The following is a 16,897-nucleotide window of genomic DNA, read 5'->3' as shown; positions in this document are numbered from 1 at the left end:
TACAACGTGGTACAATACATTTTGGGGGCAAACAACTGATTAGAAGAGTATAACTCACCACTAAGGGAGCGACTCGGTGAGGAGTGCTGGCTGTTTGGTGTGCTCACCGTGGGTCCCACAATTGTGGAGGTGAACTCCTTTTCCAAAGAGGAATCCCCACTACCTTTAGAAGAGGGGAAAAAAGCAAGAAGCACAGGTAAATTAAAGCTGCCTTGTTGTTAAGAGTTTGCTTCAAGAAACATTCTTAGATCCCCGTCACCAGGGCAGAAGACTAAAAAAGTAGAAAGGTGGCTCTTCTGAAGTACACAAGTAGGATGTAGCCTCTGCAGCATTTGAAGGAATAAAAACAACTACCCACTGAAGCTCCTAGTGAACAGCAATACAGAAAGAATCCAAACGTCATGTGTCATGCAGTCATGATCCTATACCTTCTAAAGTATGGCAAATAGGGGAATATACACATCTATCAATGAAACTATTTAAAATAATCAAAAAGGTTTAATAAGACAGTACCTTGTTACGGATAGTTGGCACAAAACCTGCTCAACTGAATGCGAGGTTCATTTGGGTCCATCTTTCTTTGACAGAGGTGGGTGAAAACGGTTTTATTTTTTGGTGTATTTCGATGTTTCCCAGAGTTAAAAGTACAGAAAGCAATGTTACGCGTTTTTATTTCGTTGTCACCAAAAATCCACCTCTGCTCATTGATTATGAAGTCAGTACCAGATCAGCATTCATAAAGTCAATGTCAGATCCATTTTTAGGAGGATATTGGCACAACCAATTAAACTATATACAGTCTTTTCATTTTTTCTATAATTATGGCACAAATTCAACATGAATTACCCAAATAATTGTGATCATCTAGGCTACCTACATCAGCCATGTTTAGGGTTATTCAAAGATGTGGAAGCATCTCATTACATGGCAGCTGTAGATAAAGGTAAAATTTAAATCCAAGTTACCATACATAAGATCAGTGTAGACATGGCTTTGCTATGTCTGTGCACCCTGCAGGAACTTGCCATACAGAACAGAGTTTCAATGCATGCTCTAATGGAAGAGCTGCCACAAACACTTCTCAGAAGAAAATGATGTATGCTAGATCCAGGCTCAAGATAACTACATTATTTGCAGAGTATTCCTTTCAAATATACACTTTATAAGGATCTTTCTACTGCACTGCTGTAGCCTCTGAAAGGAAGAACACCAAAAGTGCTTGCTCAGTAACTCTTCATGACTATTTTTCCATCTAGTCACGTCAGAGCCATAGTCCAAAAGTGACATTTCTGCCTTTCCTTTACATATTTATCACAAAACTATCAGCATATTTGTTCTTAAGTTTAACAATGGGTTTGACATATCCATCCATAAATTTCTGCAGTGGTGTACTTGTCTGCAACCCCATAAATGCTTATTGTAATGTCAACATGTTGTGCGTTGATGCAAAATTGTATTATGTCCACCCTTTGCTAGTTCCCAATTCCTTTGGACATCAGGTTCATCTAGTCCTTCCAAGAGTCACTTTCTTGGGCTTACCAGTCCAAATAATCTCTTTAAGAATGCTTACAGCGTCTCTGTATTTTGGGCTTTGTGAGTTTCCACACATGCTCCACCTCAGAGTTTCCTCAAGTCTTTCAGCTGAAAGGGGCTACTTTTTTCAGTCAATATTTCAGTTATAGCTCTCAGGTTCTCCAGTAGAACTTCAATTTATCATAACATATATTGCTGACCCATACCTGTATATTTCAAAAGTTGCTATAATTATGCTTTTTTTAGGTTGCAATTCTTCAAGTGCAACAAACAAGCAAAGACCTGTGTTTTAATGCCAAAAGGGAGGGTGTTTTTGTTTTATTCCCCCACCAATAGTTTTAAAAATTATGCAAATAATGGAATTTGGATAGCTTTTCCAATTCTTGCAGCATTGTGGCATGAAAAAACCATACCTGCCCAAATTCCTCCATTCAAAAAATCATCAGGGTAAATTATCTATATACAGTGTTTTTCAAACTGTGGGTTGGGATCCACTAGGTGGGTCGCGAAACAATTTCAGGTGGGTTCCCATTCATTCCAATATTTTATTTTTAATATATTAGACTTGATGCTACCAGGGTATGTGACTGCATTTGCGGAAATATTACAGACCTGTATGTTTAATAGGTTACTATATATATTTTTAAAAATGATAGTAACTCTTTACTACTACTTACTCCTGGGTAAGTGTGGGTAGGATTGAAGCCTAGGATTGTCAAAAATTTTCCTGCTTGATGATGTCACTTCTGGTCATGACATCACTTCCAGTGGATCTTGACCAATTTTCATTCTAAAAAGTGGGTCCTGGTGCTAAATGTGTGAGAACCACTGATCTGTAAGTTACTGCACCATCTAACTTACAGTAGGACCACTATTTGGTCACACACTTATAATCCAGTTGTTTGATAAACATTCAGCACCAAACAGCAAGCTGGGCAGTCTTTGTCTCAAACAGGCAATCTCAAGCTCCCAAGCACTTTGTGGGGGGAAGCTTCACTGGCTTTAACTAAATTTTCCTTTGAATTAATGCGGACAAGATGGCCACCTCACATTGAGGTTGGAAAGGGACAGGGATGGAAAACACTTAGTGAAAAGTGTTGAATGAAAGTGTTGATAACAAGACTTCAGTAGAAATTTTAATGTTGAAGCTATTTAAACAATGGGATGTGATGAACTTTACAGGTTGTTTTAAATAAGCTAAGCAGGGCAAGAGGTGAAGGAAGCAATGGCTCTCTACCACAGCATGAACAAAGCATATAAGCTGCAGAAAAGCAAAGCAGTTACTCTGAAAATGTAACTGTAGGTAGGCAGTTAGGGAATATTCCCCTCAGTGGTTTTTTTCATTTTCAATTTTCTTCAGTGAAGGTTTTCAAAGGACTTTCTCAGGCTTTGTTCTTAGCTGAGGTGATAAGCTTCAATTCACCACCATGCCACTTTAGGGTACAGGTGGAAGCTCACATGACTGAATGCTTCTCCACACAAAAAAGTTCCCTGGACATAGGGAATGAGCATGTCAAGGTGAAGGTTAGCCTAGATTCCTTCTTTCCATCAACTTCTATGTGATGGAAATGTTGTTGTACAGGAGAGTATTCAGTCATGTGACCACCATCACCCACTTGCAGCAGTCTGTAACCTAGACCCAAGTTTACCAACTCAGGGAAGGCTAGATCATTGTTAGTAAATCCAGTTTGAGTATAGGGACAAGATGTTCCTTAGTATTCTAACTGATTCACCTTATTATGTCATCTCATTAGCCAAATGCTAAAGACCTTATTCTATCTATAATTTGTGAATAGCTTCCCTTCCCTAAGCTTTCCCACGACTTAGGGGACTTCCAAACAGAGGATTTTGCAAGCAATGCTGCACACTTATCCATGTGGATACTGCCAATCTGATACTGTGTCTGGACTAGCAAGATCTATATAGGTAGAATACCCACTGTGAAACAAATACTGAAACAATTGTGCTAAACAACTGGGTACTCCCCCTCTCTGCTGCCACTCCCTTATCTTTCTTATCTAGTTGGAATGAAAGCTTGAAAGGTAGGAAGCAGATATGGAGAAAGTTTCATCAGTGGTTACACAGACAGGTGGCTTCCTTGAATGAACTGTCAGTCTCACACTTGTCATTCTCACACTATGATAAAGGAAGCACTCTGTTCTAACCAGGTGCACTCAAGTTTGACATAAGCATGGCATGCCTTTGCCTTATGAATATAACTTCCCATTGGTTCCCCCTTTCTTTCCTCCTTAGGTTGTCAAAGATGAGTTCTTTTGGATTCTGAACATTCTCTTTCAGCCTTACCCCTAACCCCCCTCTGCTGCTCAGATGCAGGAACTGAGGGAACCCAAGGTATGCTGACCCTAGTGTGTGAGTGACCACAAGCGTACACCAACTCACATGAAACAGACATTAAATTTGAAGTTAATGACAATACGGTTAAGCAAAATAGGCCAGCAACAACAAGCAGTCTTCACCAAAGCAAATTAAGCTTCATTGACATTAACCAAGGATTTGTTCAGCTCCTTGCCAGCAAGCGCTGTGGATTATGCTCCTCACCTCTCTCCAGGTTTTGACTGAATATAGTGGGGGGGGGGGGGGAGAGAAAAAGGGAGCCCTGTAAGAAGGACTTGGCAGCTCCTTTTATCACACGTACTGCTCTTATCTTTCTTTTTTTGTTGTTCATCCATATCCAACAGTTTGCAGTAGCACTTCAAATAGCCATCTTCCCCTTTGCTCAGATAAGGGAATCTAGCGATCAATTCATCTGCAAATAAAGTGACTGCTGCTCAGGATGGCACAAGAAACACCCTACCCACCCCCAAATGGTGCCAAGTGTAAACAAACACAGGAACAGCATGAGGTTATTTCAGATCACCACCCCTTCCCATTTAACTTACATTATTCTACCTTGCTGAAGATACCCTGGAGTGTTATCACAGCCAACTCCTTGGAAACAGCACTGGAATACAGACTGTGAGTGTGTGTGGCTGCATCTCGGCAGTAGGGTGAACTCAGCCACTCACCTTCCAGGAAGAAGAGATTCCTGGAAGTGAGAGAAACGGCCGTCATTTTACAGTCAAGCAGCACTGTTAGAGCAGGAATCCATATGGCTGCAGTGTCCCCTTTCGCTGAGATTCAGGTTTGCTTTGTGTCCTCTAACAGAGGCACCAACTACAGGATTGCATCCCTTCAGTTTGTTTTTTTAAAAAAGGACCTCCTTGCCCCATCTAGCCAGGTCAACGTAAAAACACCTCAGTTGTCTAAACTGCATCATTTTGGCAAAAAAAAAATGGATGCTGCACAGCAAAGGATGTGTTGCTCTGGAAAGATAAAGAGCTCCCATCAAAGAGCTTTTAACGCTCCAGAAACTGTCAGCAAAAACTGCACAAGTACAATGAAAGACTCCAGAGGCATTCAAAAGGGAAAAAAAGGTATGTGTGCAGGATCACTTCACATTCTACACAACCAATTCATCCTGTAATAATAAAGTATCCATGAGCCTGTGTGTCTAACTGAAGTTTTCCTAGACAAGCAATAGCCAGATCTCAAAATTATACATGCATGATCAACACCAACACCCTGCACTTGTGTAAATTTAGAAGCGTGTATATACACACACACACAAATACACACAGTTAAGGATGTGGTGTAAAGAACAAAGTAAAAGGATTAATTCTGCTCTTTTGGATAAACCCTGGAGATACAAAAAGTTACTACTCACTCAAAACATACACCTTGGAAGTTGCCCTGATTTCATCACTCCGCTGAGATTCCCATTCAAAATAACTTCTAAAAGTTTAAGTAACTTGCTGGAAAAAGCACTTTATTATTTTTAGTGGGGGGCACAAAAGTAAGTGACTTATTTTCTGATGAAAAAATATGCTATTTGCTTATTATACTTCTACCGTGCTCATTTGAAAAGAAAAAAGAAAAAAGAAAAATGCGCATGACGTATGAGTTTTAGTTCATTTATGCAGATTTAATCAAACTGCAGAATAAGTTCTGATGGAAAAGGTATACTTGCATAATCTTTAAATGATAAACACTTGTGTCACAGCAGACATTTTTGAAAGGGCATTCCTTCCTGTGATGGCATGTCCCTTCAAGGATGGTGTCTACTGTGACACAAGCATGTAAACTGCTTTGTGAATTTTTTTTTTTAATAGGTGTATAAAGAATATTAGAAGTACGGTGGTTGAGTGGTTAAAGATACTGGAAGGTCAACAGCCTAGTTAGTAGTTCGAGACCCAGGTGCTGTGGAACAGGGTGAGCTCCTGTTAGTTGCCTCAGCTCCTGCCAACCTAGCAGTTTGAAAGCATGTAAATGCAAGTAAATAGGTACCACTTTGGTGGGAAGGTTACAGCGTTCTGTGCACTTTGGCATTTAATGCATGCTGGCCACATGACCACAGAATATGTCTTTGGACAATGCTGGCTCCCTCAGCATGGAGATGAAGCACCACCCCTAGAGTCTGATATGACTGTGCAGAGGAAACCTTTACCTATAAAGCTTATTACTCAGGTACAAGCACCTACTACCCATGGTTTTCGGTATTTGTACTAATACTAGTAATTTTTATATGCTGCTTCTCAATAAAAAGTTCAAATGTATTTACAGAGCAAAATGGGAAAAAACTGTTCCTTTTCCAAAGGGACTCATAAACTAAAACAAAAAGACACACCAGCATACAGCCCCGGGAAAAGATACTATGATGGTGCAAAAAGTGACAATTGCTGCCTCCCTGCTAAATATAAGTGAACTTTTAAAAATGTCTCCTTAATTAATAGATTTTTAAAAGGTCTGCTGCCAATCAAAGGCACTTTTTTGAAAATTTATCATAAGGTTTTAAGGCAATCAATGGGGTTGATCCATCAGCTTAAAGTTGCAGCTCTAGTTATTTTATGGCAAGCTGAAGTTTTTGCTTAAGGAGCAAAAGGTCAGGATATGGTTAGGATATGGTTAGGAATAAGGATATTCCTTATTAGGATAGGTTAGGATTAGGATATGTTAGGATAGGTCAGGATGTTAGGATAGGATATGTTAGGATAGGTTAGGATAGGATTAGGATAGGTTAAGGTTAGGATATGAAAAATAGAACCAATCTTTAGAATTAGAACCTAAGCCTTCTAACCTAAGCCTTCTAATCGTCAGCCCTGAACAGAGATGGGGGGGGGGAAACTTTGACCCTTAGCTGATGCTGCTATTAGATTTTTCAAAGTTGGATGAGCGGGCTTCTGAGATTTTTCCTGTTCTGGTTGTACCATTTACCATGTCAGTGCTGATTCCACACTTTAATAATATGCTTCTGACCCGTCGGTTGTACTCAGCAACATATATCATCTCCACTTCTGCCTAGTATAGTTCACATGGGTAAGACAGGAGAGACAGCAGGTCCCAGCACTCTGCTGCCGTGCATTGCCCAAGCCAATGAGGAGAGATTGCCAGATGGCCCTATCCCCTGCAACAAACGTCTGCTTGGACAGAAGTCCTCTGAACTAAGAACTTTAGGCTGCTTCCTTGTCATCACTTTACTAGCTGAAGTGGAAGAGCAATTGTGACCACAATTCCGGCCATAAAAGTTCTATTTCTTTTCCTTGATTTGCTCACAATTGCTCACGATACATATGCACAAAACGGTCCCCAAAAAGAACAAAAACGGACAAGAGGAATAACCAACTGTGCAGTTCTTACTGGAAAAAGAAAAGGGTTGGACAAGAGGATAACAAACTGGAAACCACATCAAGGAGCAGTTCAGCTGTCCCAGAAAAATCTATATAAAAACCTAACAGAATGCGATTCCAAGTCTAAGAATGCAATGAATGGATTCCACAATCTGATCAAACTGGAATGAGAACAATTCCCTGCATCACCATCAGTGCTCTTTCAAAACACTCATAACACGCATGCACACAAAGAGGGGAAGCAGGAATCATGTGAACAGAGATCCTGTGTCGAAGTTAATGTGGCACGCCTATGTGATTCGGCAGAGAAGGATGACAGAGGCAAAAGTTACGGTGCACCAAAGTTTATTAAGAAGTACTCAGCAACTAAAATGGGGAGTCTGAACTGGGACTCACTATGCTGCCCAATCCTATCCCCCCAACATTGGTGCCAATGCAATGGTGCTGACAGAGCATGTGTGGCATACAGTGATGGGACGGGGCAATCAGACAGCCAGCAGGAGACAAGTAAAAATAATTTTAATAACTATTTTACTTAGCCTCCCAGTAGGCTACCTAATTGGTTGGTGTAGGTCTGAGGAGACCTATAGGCATTTTACTGGTGTAAGTCGGGGGGGGGGGAGAGAAGGGACATAGGCAGATTAGTTAGGTTTCCCAGAGGAACATGGGGGAAGAAAGGAAAAGAAGATAGGGAGAAAAGCAGAGGGATTAAGAGAAAAGGAATGGGTTACAGGTGGCTTGGATTATGATAAAGGCTGTGTTTGGAAATGGTTCTCTGTAGCCCAGTGGTTTTCAAACTCTTAGGGAGAGTTTGAGAGCCACTAAGTCTTTGCTGCAGGCAGCAGGGCGGGGGAAAGGTGGAGACGCGATGCCCAGTATCGCACCTCTGATCTGGGCACAGGGGCACGCTGCCACTCACCGCCGCCTGCAGCAGCCTCCCAGGGGTTGGGGGAGCCTGGCACCAGCCTCAGCAGGGCTCCCCACACAGTGCAGAGCCCTCCAGAAGGCGATCATGACCACTTCCTGTTTCTTAATCGCAAAACCAGAAGTAGTCGCGATCACCTTCTGGAGGGCTCTGTGCTGCGTGGGGAGCCCTGCTGAAGCTGGTGCTGGGCTCCCCCAACCCCTGGGAGGCTGCTGCAGGCGACGGTGAATGGCAGTGCACACCTGCGCCAAGATCAGAGGCGTGATACTAGGCATCATGTCTCTGCCCTCCCCTCCTCCCCACCCCTTAAAGGATAATTGCCCAGGGCTCTCAGACTGGGGCATCACGGCATCTCTGATGAAAGGGTAACCTGCATGATAATTAGGCTCTCCCATACATTAAAATACGATCAAGATTTGCATGTTTTCCGCTATTTGCAACTGAGTTCCTAAGCAAAAAAAAGTGCTTATTTCTGGACATGACCTGCTTAATGACATCTTTTCCTGCTTTATGACACCACTTCCGGTCCTCAACAGACATCATGAATGCTATTCAGACTGCTGCATGAAACACCCCTACTCAAGAGGATCTGCTGGGCTAATCAAATGTATGTTAGGCCTGAGATCAGACTCTTGTGCCCCCAACAGACAATAAAAAGCAGAGAAGCCCTGACACTCTTACTCCCTCCCCCTCCCTCACACACACACACACAAACACACACACACACATGGAAGAGATAGAGACAGAGCAGCCCATTCATTAGGCAAGGCGATGAGGATTGCATTTGCAGCAGGTTCAGAGTGCCCTTTACCCCAAGTCTGCTGCCACCACTGCCTCCCCTCCAGCTTGCTTTGGATGCAACCCATACTGATCCACTTTCCACCTGCTAAAGGTGTGTGGAAATGAATTACCCACCTCCTTACTGGTGGAAATCACTGGAAAAGGCACACACAGATATTGCTGAAAAAATTGCAGATTAGGTAACTTCCAGACCAGTGTTTCTCAAACTGGGGGTCAGGACTCACTAGGTGGGTCGTGAGCCAATTTCAGGTGGATCCCCATTCATTTCAATATTTTATTTTTAATATATTAGGCTTGATGCTACTATGGTATGTGACTGCATTTGGGGAAATGTCACACATCTGTACTTTTAACAGGCTACTTATGTATATGCTTTTAACAATGATAGTAAATGGGACTTACTACTAGGTAAGTGTGGGCAGGACCGCGAAAATTTTTTCCTGCTTGATGATGTCACTTCCGGTCATGACATCACTTCCTGTGTGTTCTGAAAGATTCTCATTCTAAAAACTGGGTCCCAGTGCTAAAAGTTTGAGAACCACTGTTCTAGACTGCCCGTTACAGAATATATTAACCCCACCATGGGGCCACATTCCATACATGGAACCAAGTTTCCTTGCCATTAGGAATCAGCCAGATAGCAGAACCCTCCTTAGTTATCCTTCGATGCAGCTACAGCTCGAATGGTAACCCTTAAGATCTAATATCTTATAGTACCTCTGTACAAAGTTCTGTACAAAACACATAAACCTACAGCACTTAAGCTAGTGGAGTTTCTTTTAGTTCTCTATTTTATTATCATAAAGCCCCCAAGATTCAAAGCAGTCAATGACTAAACCTTGATTTGTCCATAACAATTAGTACTTTACTTCTTTGTTCCCAGAATCTGATCCCCAGCAGGCTTCTTTATCAAAATCTGTCCTCCTGGGGAATATAAATTTGACCTTCTCTGGTCTGGATGATTTTGCAGCATTGAATGAAAGGCTAATCAGCATTTTGCAAAAATTGTTTGCCACAAACAGTTATGTATATGAATTAGAAGACAGCCACAATCTGACTACTGTGTAGTCATAGACCACAGTCTATGAATCACTGATTTCCCATACTCCCATAGCTTGACTACTTTCACATACCTGCGCAAAGGTGCAGAATTAATCCATAGTCTTATTACATGCATATCACCCAATATTTGTTTATTTAAATAATTTCTATCCCACTATTCTCCTGAAAAGAGGAAAGGTGGCATACCAACAATAAAATAAGAAAACACAATACAATAAGAAACAATACAATAAGAAAACACAACCACCACTACAGCAGTGGAAGACTTAAAACAATTAAAATACCTTCAAAACAGCAGCAAAAACCATAAACAAAAAACCCCATACCCTACCCCCCCCCCATTTAGGATGGAAAACCCAGAAAAAAAATAAAATGTTTTCAACCCTCACTGGAAGGCCAGCAGGGAAGCAGTAGTTCTTAATGCAACCAAGAGGGAATTGCATAATAGACATGCCACCAGAGAGAAAGCCCTATCCATCACTGCTACCAATCATGTTCTGCCAGAGGTGGCATGCACTGCAAGGTCCCCTCAGCTGACCTCAGGGGACAGTTCAGTTCATATGGAGGCAGTGTGACTGTTTCTTAAGATGCATATCAAATATGTACTCTAGCAGCTCCAAGCACTACTGAATAGTCTCCAAAGGTTTATCCGATTCCACCAGTGTGAGTGGTAGTTTCTGCACAAAGATTTGTTCTAAATTCTTGGCTAATGTAACATCTTCAACCTGGAAAGCACATACATATATTCACACCTTCTAGAGAACAATATCATCAGATGAACAGAAACTAATTTCATTGCTATTGATTACAGTCCTGATCATCAAGCAAGACTCAATTATATTGACACTAACAAAATGCTCACTAAATCTGGCAGGTGGGCAAATAAGGCTCCTGCTTTCTTACTACCTGTAACACTCTCCACCAGACCAATGAACTGTGACCCAGCAGGATATGGTTTTCCATCCCCAACTGTGCTGAATTTAGAACACTGCTGCAAGCCAACAGCAGCCACAGAGGGAACATCATGCCATATAAGATCAACATGGAGTAACCTGGTACAGCATCTTATCTCAGGTCAATAATATTTAACATTTATATTGTGCTTTCTGAGTGTACAAAGCCTTGCACATGTATAGTGTTGATTTTGGCCTTGCAATGACACTGATAAGTATTATACCATATTGCCACTGAGGAGCTGAGATTGAGAAGGAATGGCTTGCTTAAGGCATCCATGGTGGAGACAAGATTCAAACTGAGTAAGTTCTGATTTGCAGCCCAGCCACTACGCTACACCAGCTCTCTAGCTGTGCTCTGTTTGGAGTGCTGCTTTGAGGTAATCATGAGCAGTGAGGGAAGAGGCCATGAATCTCCAGGTCACTGCACAGCTGACCTGGTTGGCTGCTCCACTCCTTCCGGCAATGGCTTTCTAGCCACCACATTGGGAGTGGGTGGAAAAGAAAGGTAAAGAGGAAGTTATTTCCCTTCCTTCTCAGATCTTGAAGCCTGCTGCTGCTGCTGCAGAAACCTGCATCCGGAGGCCACCTTTCCCTGAAAAGACTGAGGAATCAAGAAGCTGCCAGAGAAAGGCAAGTGGCTCCTAAATCCCTTTGCCATGCTGAACATTCCAGCCCACAAATGTGAAAGCTGGAAGTTCAACATTACCAAGAGATAGGAGTCAAGCACTGCCATTTATTTATGCAGTGGAGAAAACCAAGGCAAAATGTCATTTTAAAAATACATTTAAGATCCAAGAAAGGCAAAATAAGAACATACCTGATATGTAAGAGCGTCCATTGCAGTCTTCTATATCCATCTTTAGGGCACACTGAAAAAGAAAGCAAGCTGTCAGAGTGGCAGAGAATAGCCAAAAACAGGAGGCTTTCCACAAGCTATTCCTTCCCCTCTCTGTTGCACAAGGTGCAACAACAACACCATCATCATCTTAAGCTATCCGAATTAACCAAGCTACTTCAGCGATATCAAGCACATTACCTGCAGGGCTGACACCACAATATCAATGCAATTGTTAATGCTACAGTGAACTATTTTTATAACCAATTTTTTAAAAGACATGCTTTACAACAAAAGAAAAAGCAAAAAATATTTCCAGCTTGAATAGAGAAACAAAGTGGATAGCTACCCGACAGCTAACCTGGGAGTGCGAGTCTACCAAATTGTGGGGGGGGGGGGGGGGAGGGGGAGAGAAGAAAGCTGCTCTCACAGAAAAAAGCTTGGACATATACTGTATATTGGCTTGTAAGCTGGTATAGGAGAGTCACTATAATAAAGTTTCAGCAGGTTTTTTCTTAGCCATTGTTTGTGTTCATCTGCCCTTTATATGAGGAAGAAAGCTGTCAAACAGCATTAGTTCATTAAACAGAACCTAACACCACTTCAAAATGTAGCAAGGAAGGAGCAGCTGTCAGTCTTGCATCCAAGGAGGCAAGACCTAATTCAAACATCATTGGTCTAGAACAGAAGTGGCCACAGGCCACGGCTAATTTTGAATCCTTCAGTGGCAAGGTAGAGTAGCAACTGTCCATGCAATTCATGTTCAGCAAATCTGACTCCCTGATGACATTCCTCTTTGAGCCAAGTCTGAACTGAAAACAGATGCTGCTATACAGAGGGTACAGGAAGCAGGTATGCAGAGCTCTAGACACAGAAGTGCAACTTCACTTTATCAAAGAAAAGGAATCATTCTTGGGGCAATGAGACTGAAAACTAGTTCACTGCATCACTGAGCAGACTTGAAAGCAGCAGGCATTTTCAAAGATCACACTCTAGAGTAGCAGTGAAGTCTGCTGTATATATTTCTTGCTACTTAGCCCCCCATGGAGTTAATGAACATTTTATAAATTCCAACGCCTTCTCCCTCACAACTACTCTTGATGTTTAAAAAACAAAGATGAGCACAAACCACCACAATTTTACCATTTTGAATTCTTATTGTAAGTGCCTGCTGATAAGTTCAGAAATGAGAACTTACTAAGAAAAACAATTAAAAGCAATAATTTGCTGAGATGAACAGGATCCTTTAACCAAAATATGGATGCAGCGGCAGAACACAAGGAAAAACAAAAACAGCATTTAACCCTACTTGCAGATGGTAAAGATGGTACACCTATGAATTAACAGCTTTCATACACAATTACTGCATTATAAAGGGAAGGGGAGAAAGATCATGGAGAAAAGTCAAGGGATGCACTTAGGTCTAAAGGCACTGTACTGTGCCATCCCTGCCACAGGGCAGGGTTATACCAACTGCCCTTGCAAGGAGGAGGAAAAGAAAGTAAGGCAAAGAGTCACCTTCATCACCTTCTCTCACCTGCAGGTGCCTTTTAACACTGAACTGTGCCCATTCCCCCTCACAGAGAAATACCAACTGCCCGATGAGGAGGAGAAGCTCCTTTTCATTTTGTATAGCACTAATGTACAGTAAAAAAAACTGTAAACTGTTTTGTTTCTATGGGAAGGCAAAAGGAGGGATATTACTACTTTAAGTAAAAAAGGTGGCTGGGGGACAGATGGGTGCTAGAATAGTTCCCAAACATGGAAGACAATCCATTACATCCATTCTTCACAGCAGCTGAATGTAAAAACAAGAAAAAGAATTGGAAGAGATTTCCAATCATATGAGCAGAACAACCAATTACCAATGAAGGCCACAGATCCTTCTTCATCAGTGAACAGCTTAGGACACATCAAATTAAATCTTTCCAATTCAAGGTGGGGGGAATGTTTGCAGTAAACCCAAGGTCTCAGGGTAAGGAAAAAGCATATTATAAAGAGAATGAATAGTGCAGAATCACATGGATTGACAGCATACAGTAAAGGCAATTAAGTGAAGTACCCTGGAAAGTTAATCTCCAAACATTGTAGGAAAATGGAAGGACACAATCTGTTCCAGCCTCCTCCTTCAAGCCCAAGTAATACCCAAACTGCCAACAGAATTCAAACCCCCACTCGCTTTTGATGGCTTTCAAGTCCTTCCTGTGTGTGAAGACCCAAACTGCCTTCTGCAGCCACTGGTCAAGTGGAAAGTTGAGCATTACCATCCTGCTGGCTGTAGGAGTGTGGGATCAAAGGCGACAGATAACAATCTGCTCCTCCCACATTATGGCTAAAGGGAGGTTTTACATAGTCCCTTACTGTAATGTATAGTGACTACTGTTAACTCCATCAAAACTGAGAAGAGCAGCCAAATGGGGCCTTGCTCCCCTCCATATATTACCCAAGCCAATCTCCTATTTTGAGAATGATAGATTTAGATGAAACTGGTTCTGCTATGAAGATGGCAAATTGAGAAAAGCAGATTTTTGTCAGCATGCTCTAGAAGGCAGCATAAGCAACAACCAGGGAACATGTGAGACTTTACATGATCAGCCACCAGATTAATATTTGTATGTACCTTCACTGGAAAAGGAAAGGAATTCACCTTTTATCCCAAGGGTGTCAAATTTGGTTAATACAGAGGGCTGTATAGCATTCATGATGCCTGCTAAGGGCCAGAAGTGATGCCATTCACTTCTGAATCACATTCATTCAGAAGTGATGTCATTAAGCAGGTCAGAACCAGAAATAAGCACTTTTTCCCTCACTAAGGAACTCTTAGCTGCCAATGACAGAAAATATATAAATGACAGAAAAGAAAATATATAAATCTTTATTGTATTTTCAAGATATGGGAGAGTCCAATTATCATGTGGGTCACTCGTTTAGCGGTGACACATCAGCATAGCTCAGCAGCTGGGAGCAGCTGATGGTGGTGCTTGGTGAGCCCAAGGGCCAGATAAACAGCTTCTTGGGGGCATCCAGCCCACGGGCCTTATGTTTGATACCCCTGCTTTATCCTCTACCATTCAATGGATCCTATGCACCTGTGTGCCCTACTACATACTGAACAGGCAGATGGCACTGTGAATAAGACAACCCCTTCTTTTTTACATTTTTCCTGGAATCTTCCCCCCCCCCCCACAGTCCAGTTTCCCAATATTTTTACTCCTTAAAATGGAGTCCCCAGATAACAGTGAACACAGAATAATCTACACAACTTTCAGAGGTTAGAGCCATTTCCCTTCTCTTGATTCTTTGATCTAGTCACAGGGTCTTTTTAAGTTACAGCACAGCAATAACCATCATGACAGTTTGGCCCATTCTGATCACTTCCATTGTATAGAAATATTGTTCACTGAATGAACTGGAAAAATTTCATTAAATTAATAAAGGGTTCAATCCTATCCAAGGAGAATGGGAGAAATGACGAGTTGGATTGGGGTCCACAGGGACAGTGTGTGTGTGTGTAATGTTGGTCAGACTGGTTGTTCACAAAGTTTATTTGATAAAACATTCTATTGGTATGCTTACAAAGTTAAAAAAAATGAGTCGTCCTGGACCAGACAAAATCTACCTACTCCAGCATCCTGTCTCCAACAGTGATCAGCAGCTGATCATTTATAAAGCATGTATATTGCTGTGTATTAATATATTTTTAAGATCTGCATTTAATTAATGATATTAATATAATTAACATTAATATAGTTAATATATATTTAATATTATATTATAATAATTATATTATATTTAATATAGTTAATATTTCTGGCCACTTCCTGTTTAATGATGTCACTTCCAGCCCTCAAGAACATGATGGGGAGTCATGGCCAACAGCCACAGGGGTCAAGGGAGCCACTGGCTGGAAAAGTTTGAGTACCACTGCACTAGTCCATTTGAGCTAATTACTAAAGGAACCCTTTAGACATAACCCTGGCCACACAGGAGCTGCTTTCCCTCAAAAAGATCCCACATAGCTGGGGTCTTGACAAGATGGATTATGTGTGCTTCTCTAGTAGAGCTCCTACCAAACCGCTACCGTATGGGATCTCCTTATGGAAATGCAGCACCTGCACAAATGGGGTTGCTAACTGAACACTTCGGAAGATTTTATCTGGAGATTTAATACTTGTCATTCAGGTATCCACCTAAATCACCTGTCTGAGATGCTGGCCAGGTAGGCAAGTCAGAGAGGCTCACAAGCATGGCATACTGGAAATAGCCATTCCCTCTTAAGTCAAGGCACTGGACAATCAGAGTTTGTTATCTCTGACACCTGCGGCATAGCACAGCCTTCCAAATAAATCAACAAAATTTTTTATAATATGTTAGTTATTGACACATCCATGGCACAAGAGAAACAAATGCTCTCATTTAGTTGAGACAACCTTCCTTACTTCGTTACCAGGAAATAAATTTTGGTTTACACAAGCAACAAGGCAAATGGCTATTGTGTCTGGAAACCTGCCCTCCACGTAGATGGAACTGAACTCCAGTTGTCATAGAATAGTAAAAGGAAGCTATGATTGACTGAACAAGATTAGGCCAACACCTGCAAAATGAGACCTTATCAAACTGGACACTATGCTAATGAACTGTTACTCAGTCATAGTCAAAAAGGACTGCTGACAGTGCCTATACAATTCTGTCTTTGCGCTAAGCATAACCAATTTTTTAAGCAACCAAGTATAGCCTGCTGCATTTGCTTTCTAAACTTGTAAACCCAAATATCTTCCAAATAAAAGTCATGTACAGGTATAATCTAATTATTCACCAATTTTTCACCAGCAGTTTTATCTCAAAGTGATCAGAAGGGCCCTTTAAATGAAAGGGAAAAAGTCATTTAACAATAGTCTTGTTTAGTCTATTTAACAATAGTCTTGAGAGGGCAGCAGCTGACAATCCATCAATCATTCTCTCTCCAGGCACTTAGAACAGTTTCACTCCAAGGCAAGCCACCCCTCCCTTCCCCCTGAACACATGAAAGAAAGATAATCACTTTGTATTCTTTCCTAGTGCTACACTATGGGTGAAGGGAGCAGTTGCTGGCTTGGAGTGA

General features: G+C 41.5%; 1 protein-coding gene across 1 annotated transcript in view; it reads right to left on the bottom strand.

Moving 5' to 3' along the window:
* Positions 1-16,897, bottom strand: part of IKZF4 (IKAROS family zinc finger 4) — a 71,191-nt gene that overhangs the window by 29,567 nt on the left and 24,727 nt on the right. Inside the window, exons 2-3 of the mRNA XM_066615160.1 lie at positions 11,779-11,830; positions 59-163 (exon numbers count right to left, since the gene is read on the bottom strand). Coding sequence (XP_066471257.1) covers positions 59-163; positions 11,779-11,818 — 145 coding nt within the window. The 5' untranslated portion in view covers positions 11,819-11,830. The remainder of the gene's footprint in view (positions 1-58; positions 164-11,778; positions 11,831-16,897) is intronic.

This window comes from Tiliqua scincoides, chromosome 2 (assembly GCF_035046505.1).
Source record: "Tiliqua scincoides isolate rTilSci1 chromosome 2, rTilSci1.hap2, whole genome shotgun sequence".
Classification (NCBI taxonomy): Eukaryota; Metazoa; Chordata; class Lepidosauria; order Squamata; family Scincidae; genus Tiliqua; species Tiliqua scincoides.
Note: the sequence above shows the minus strand (reverse complement) of the source record. Positions and strands in the feature narration are given on the sequence as shown.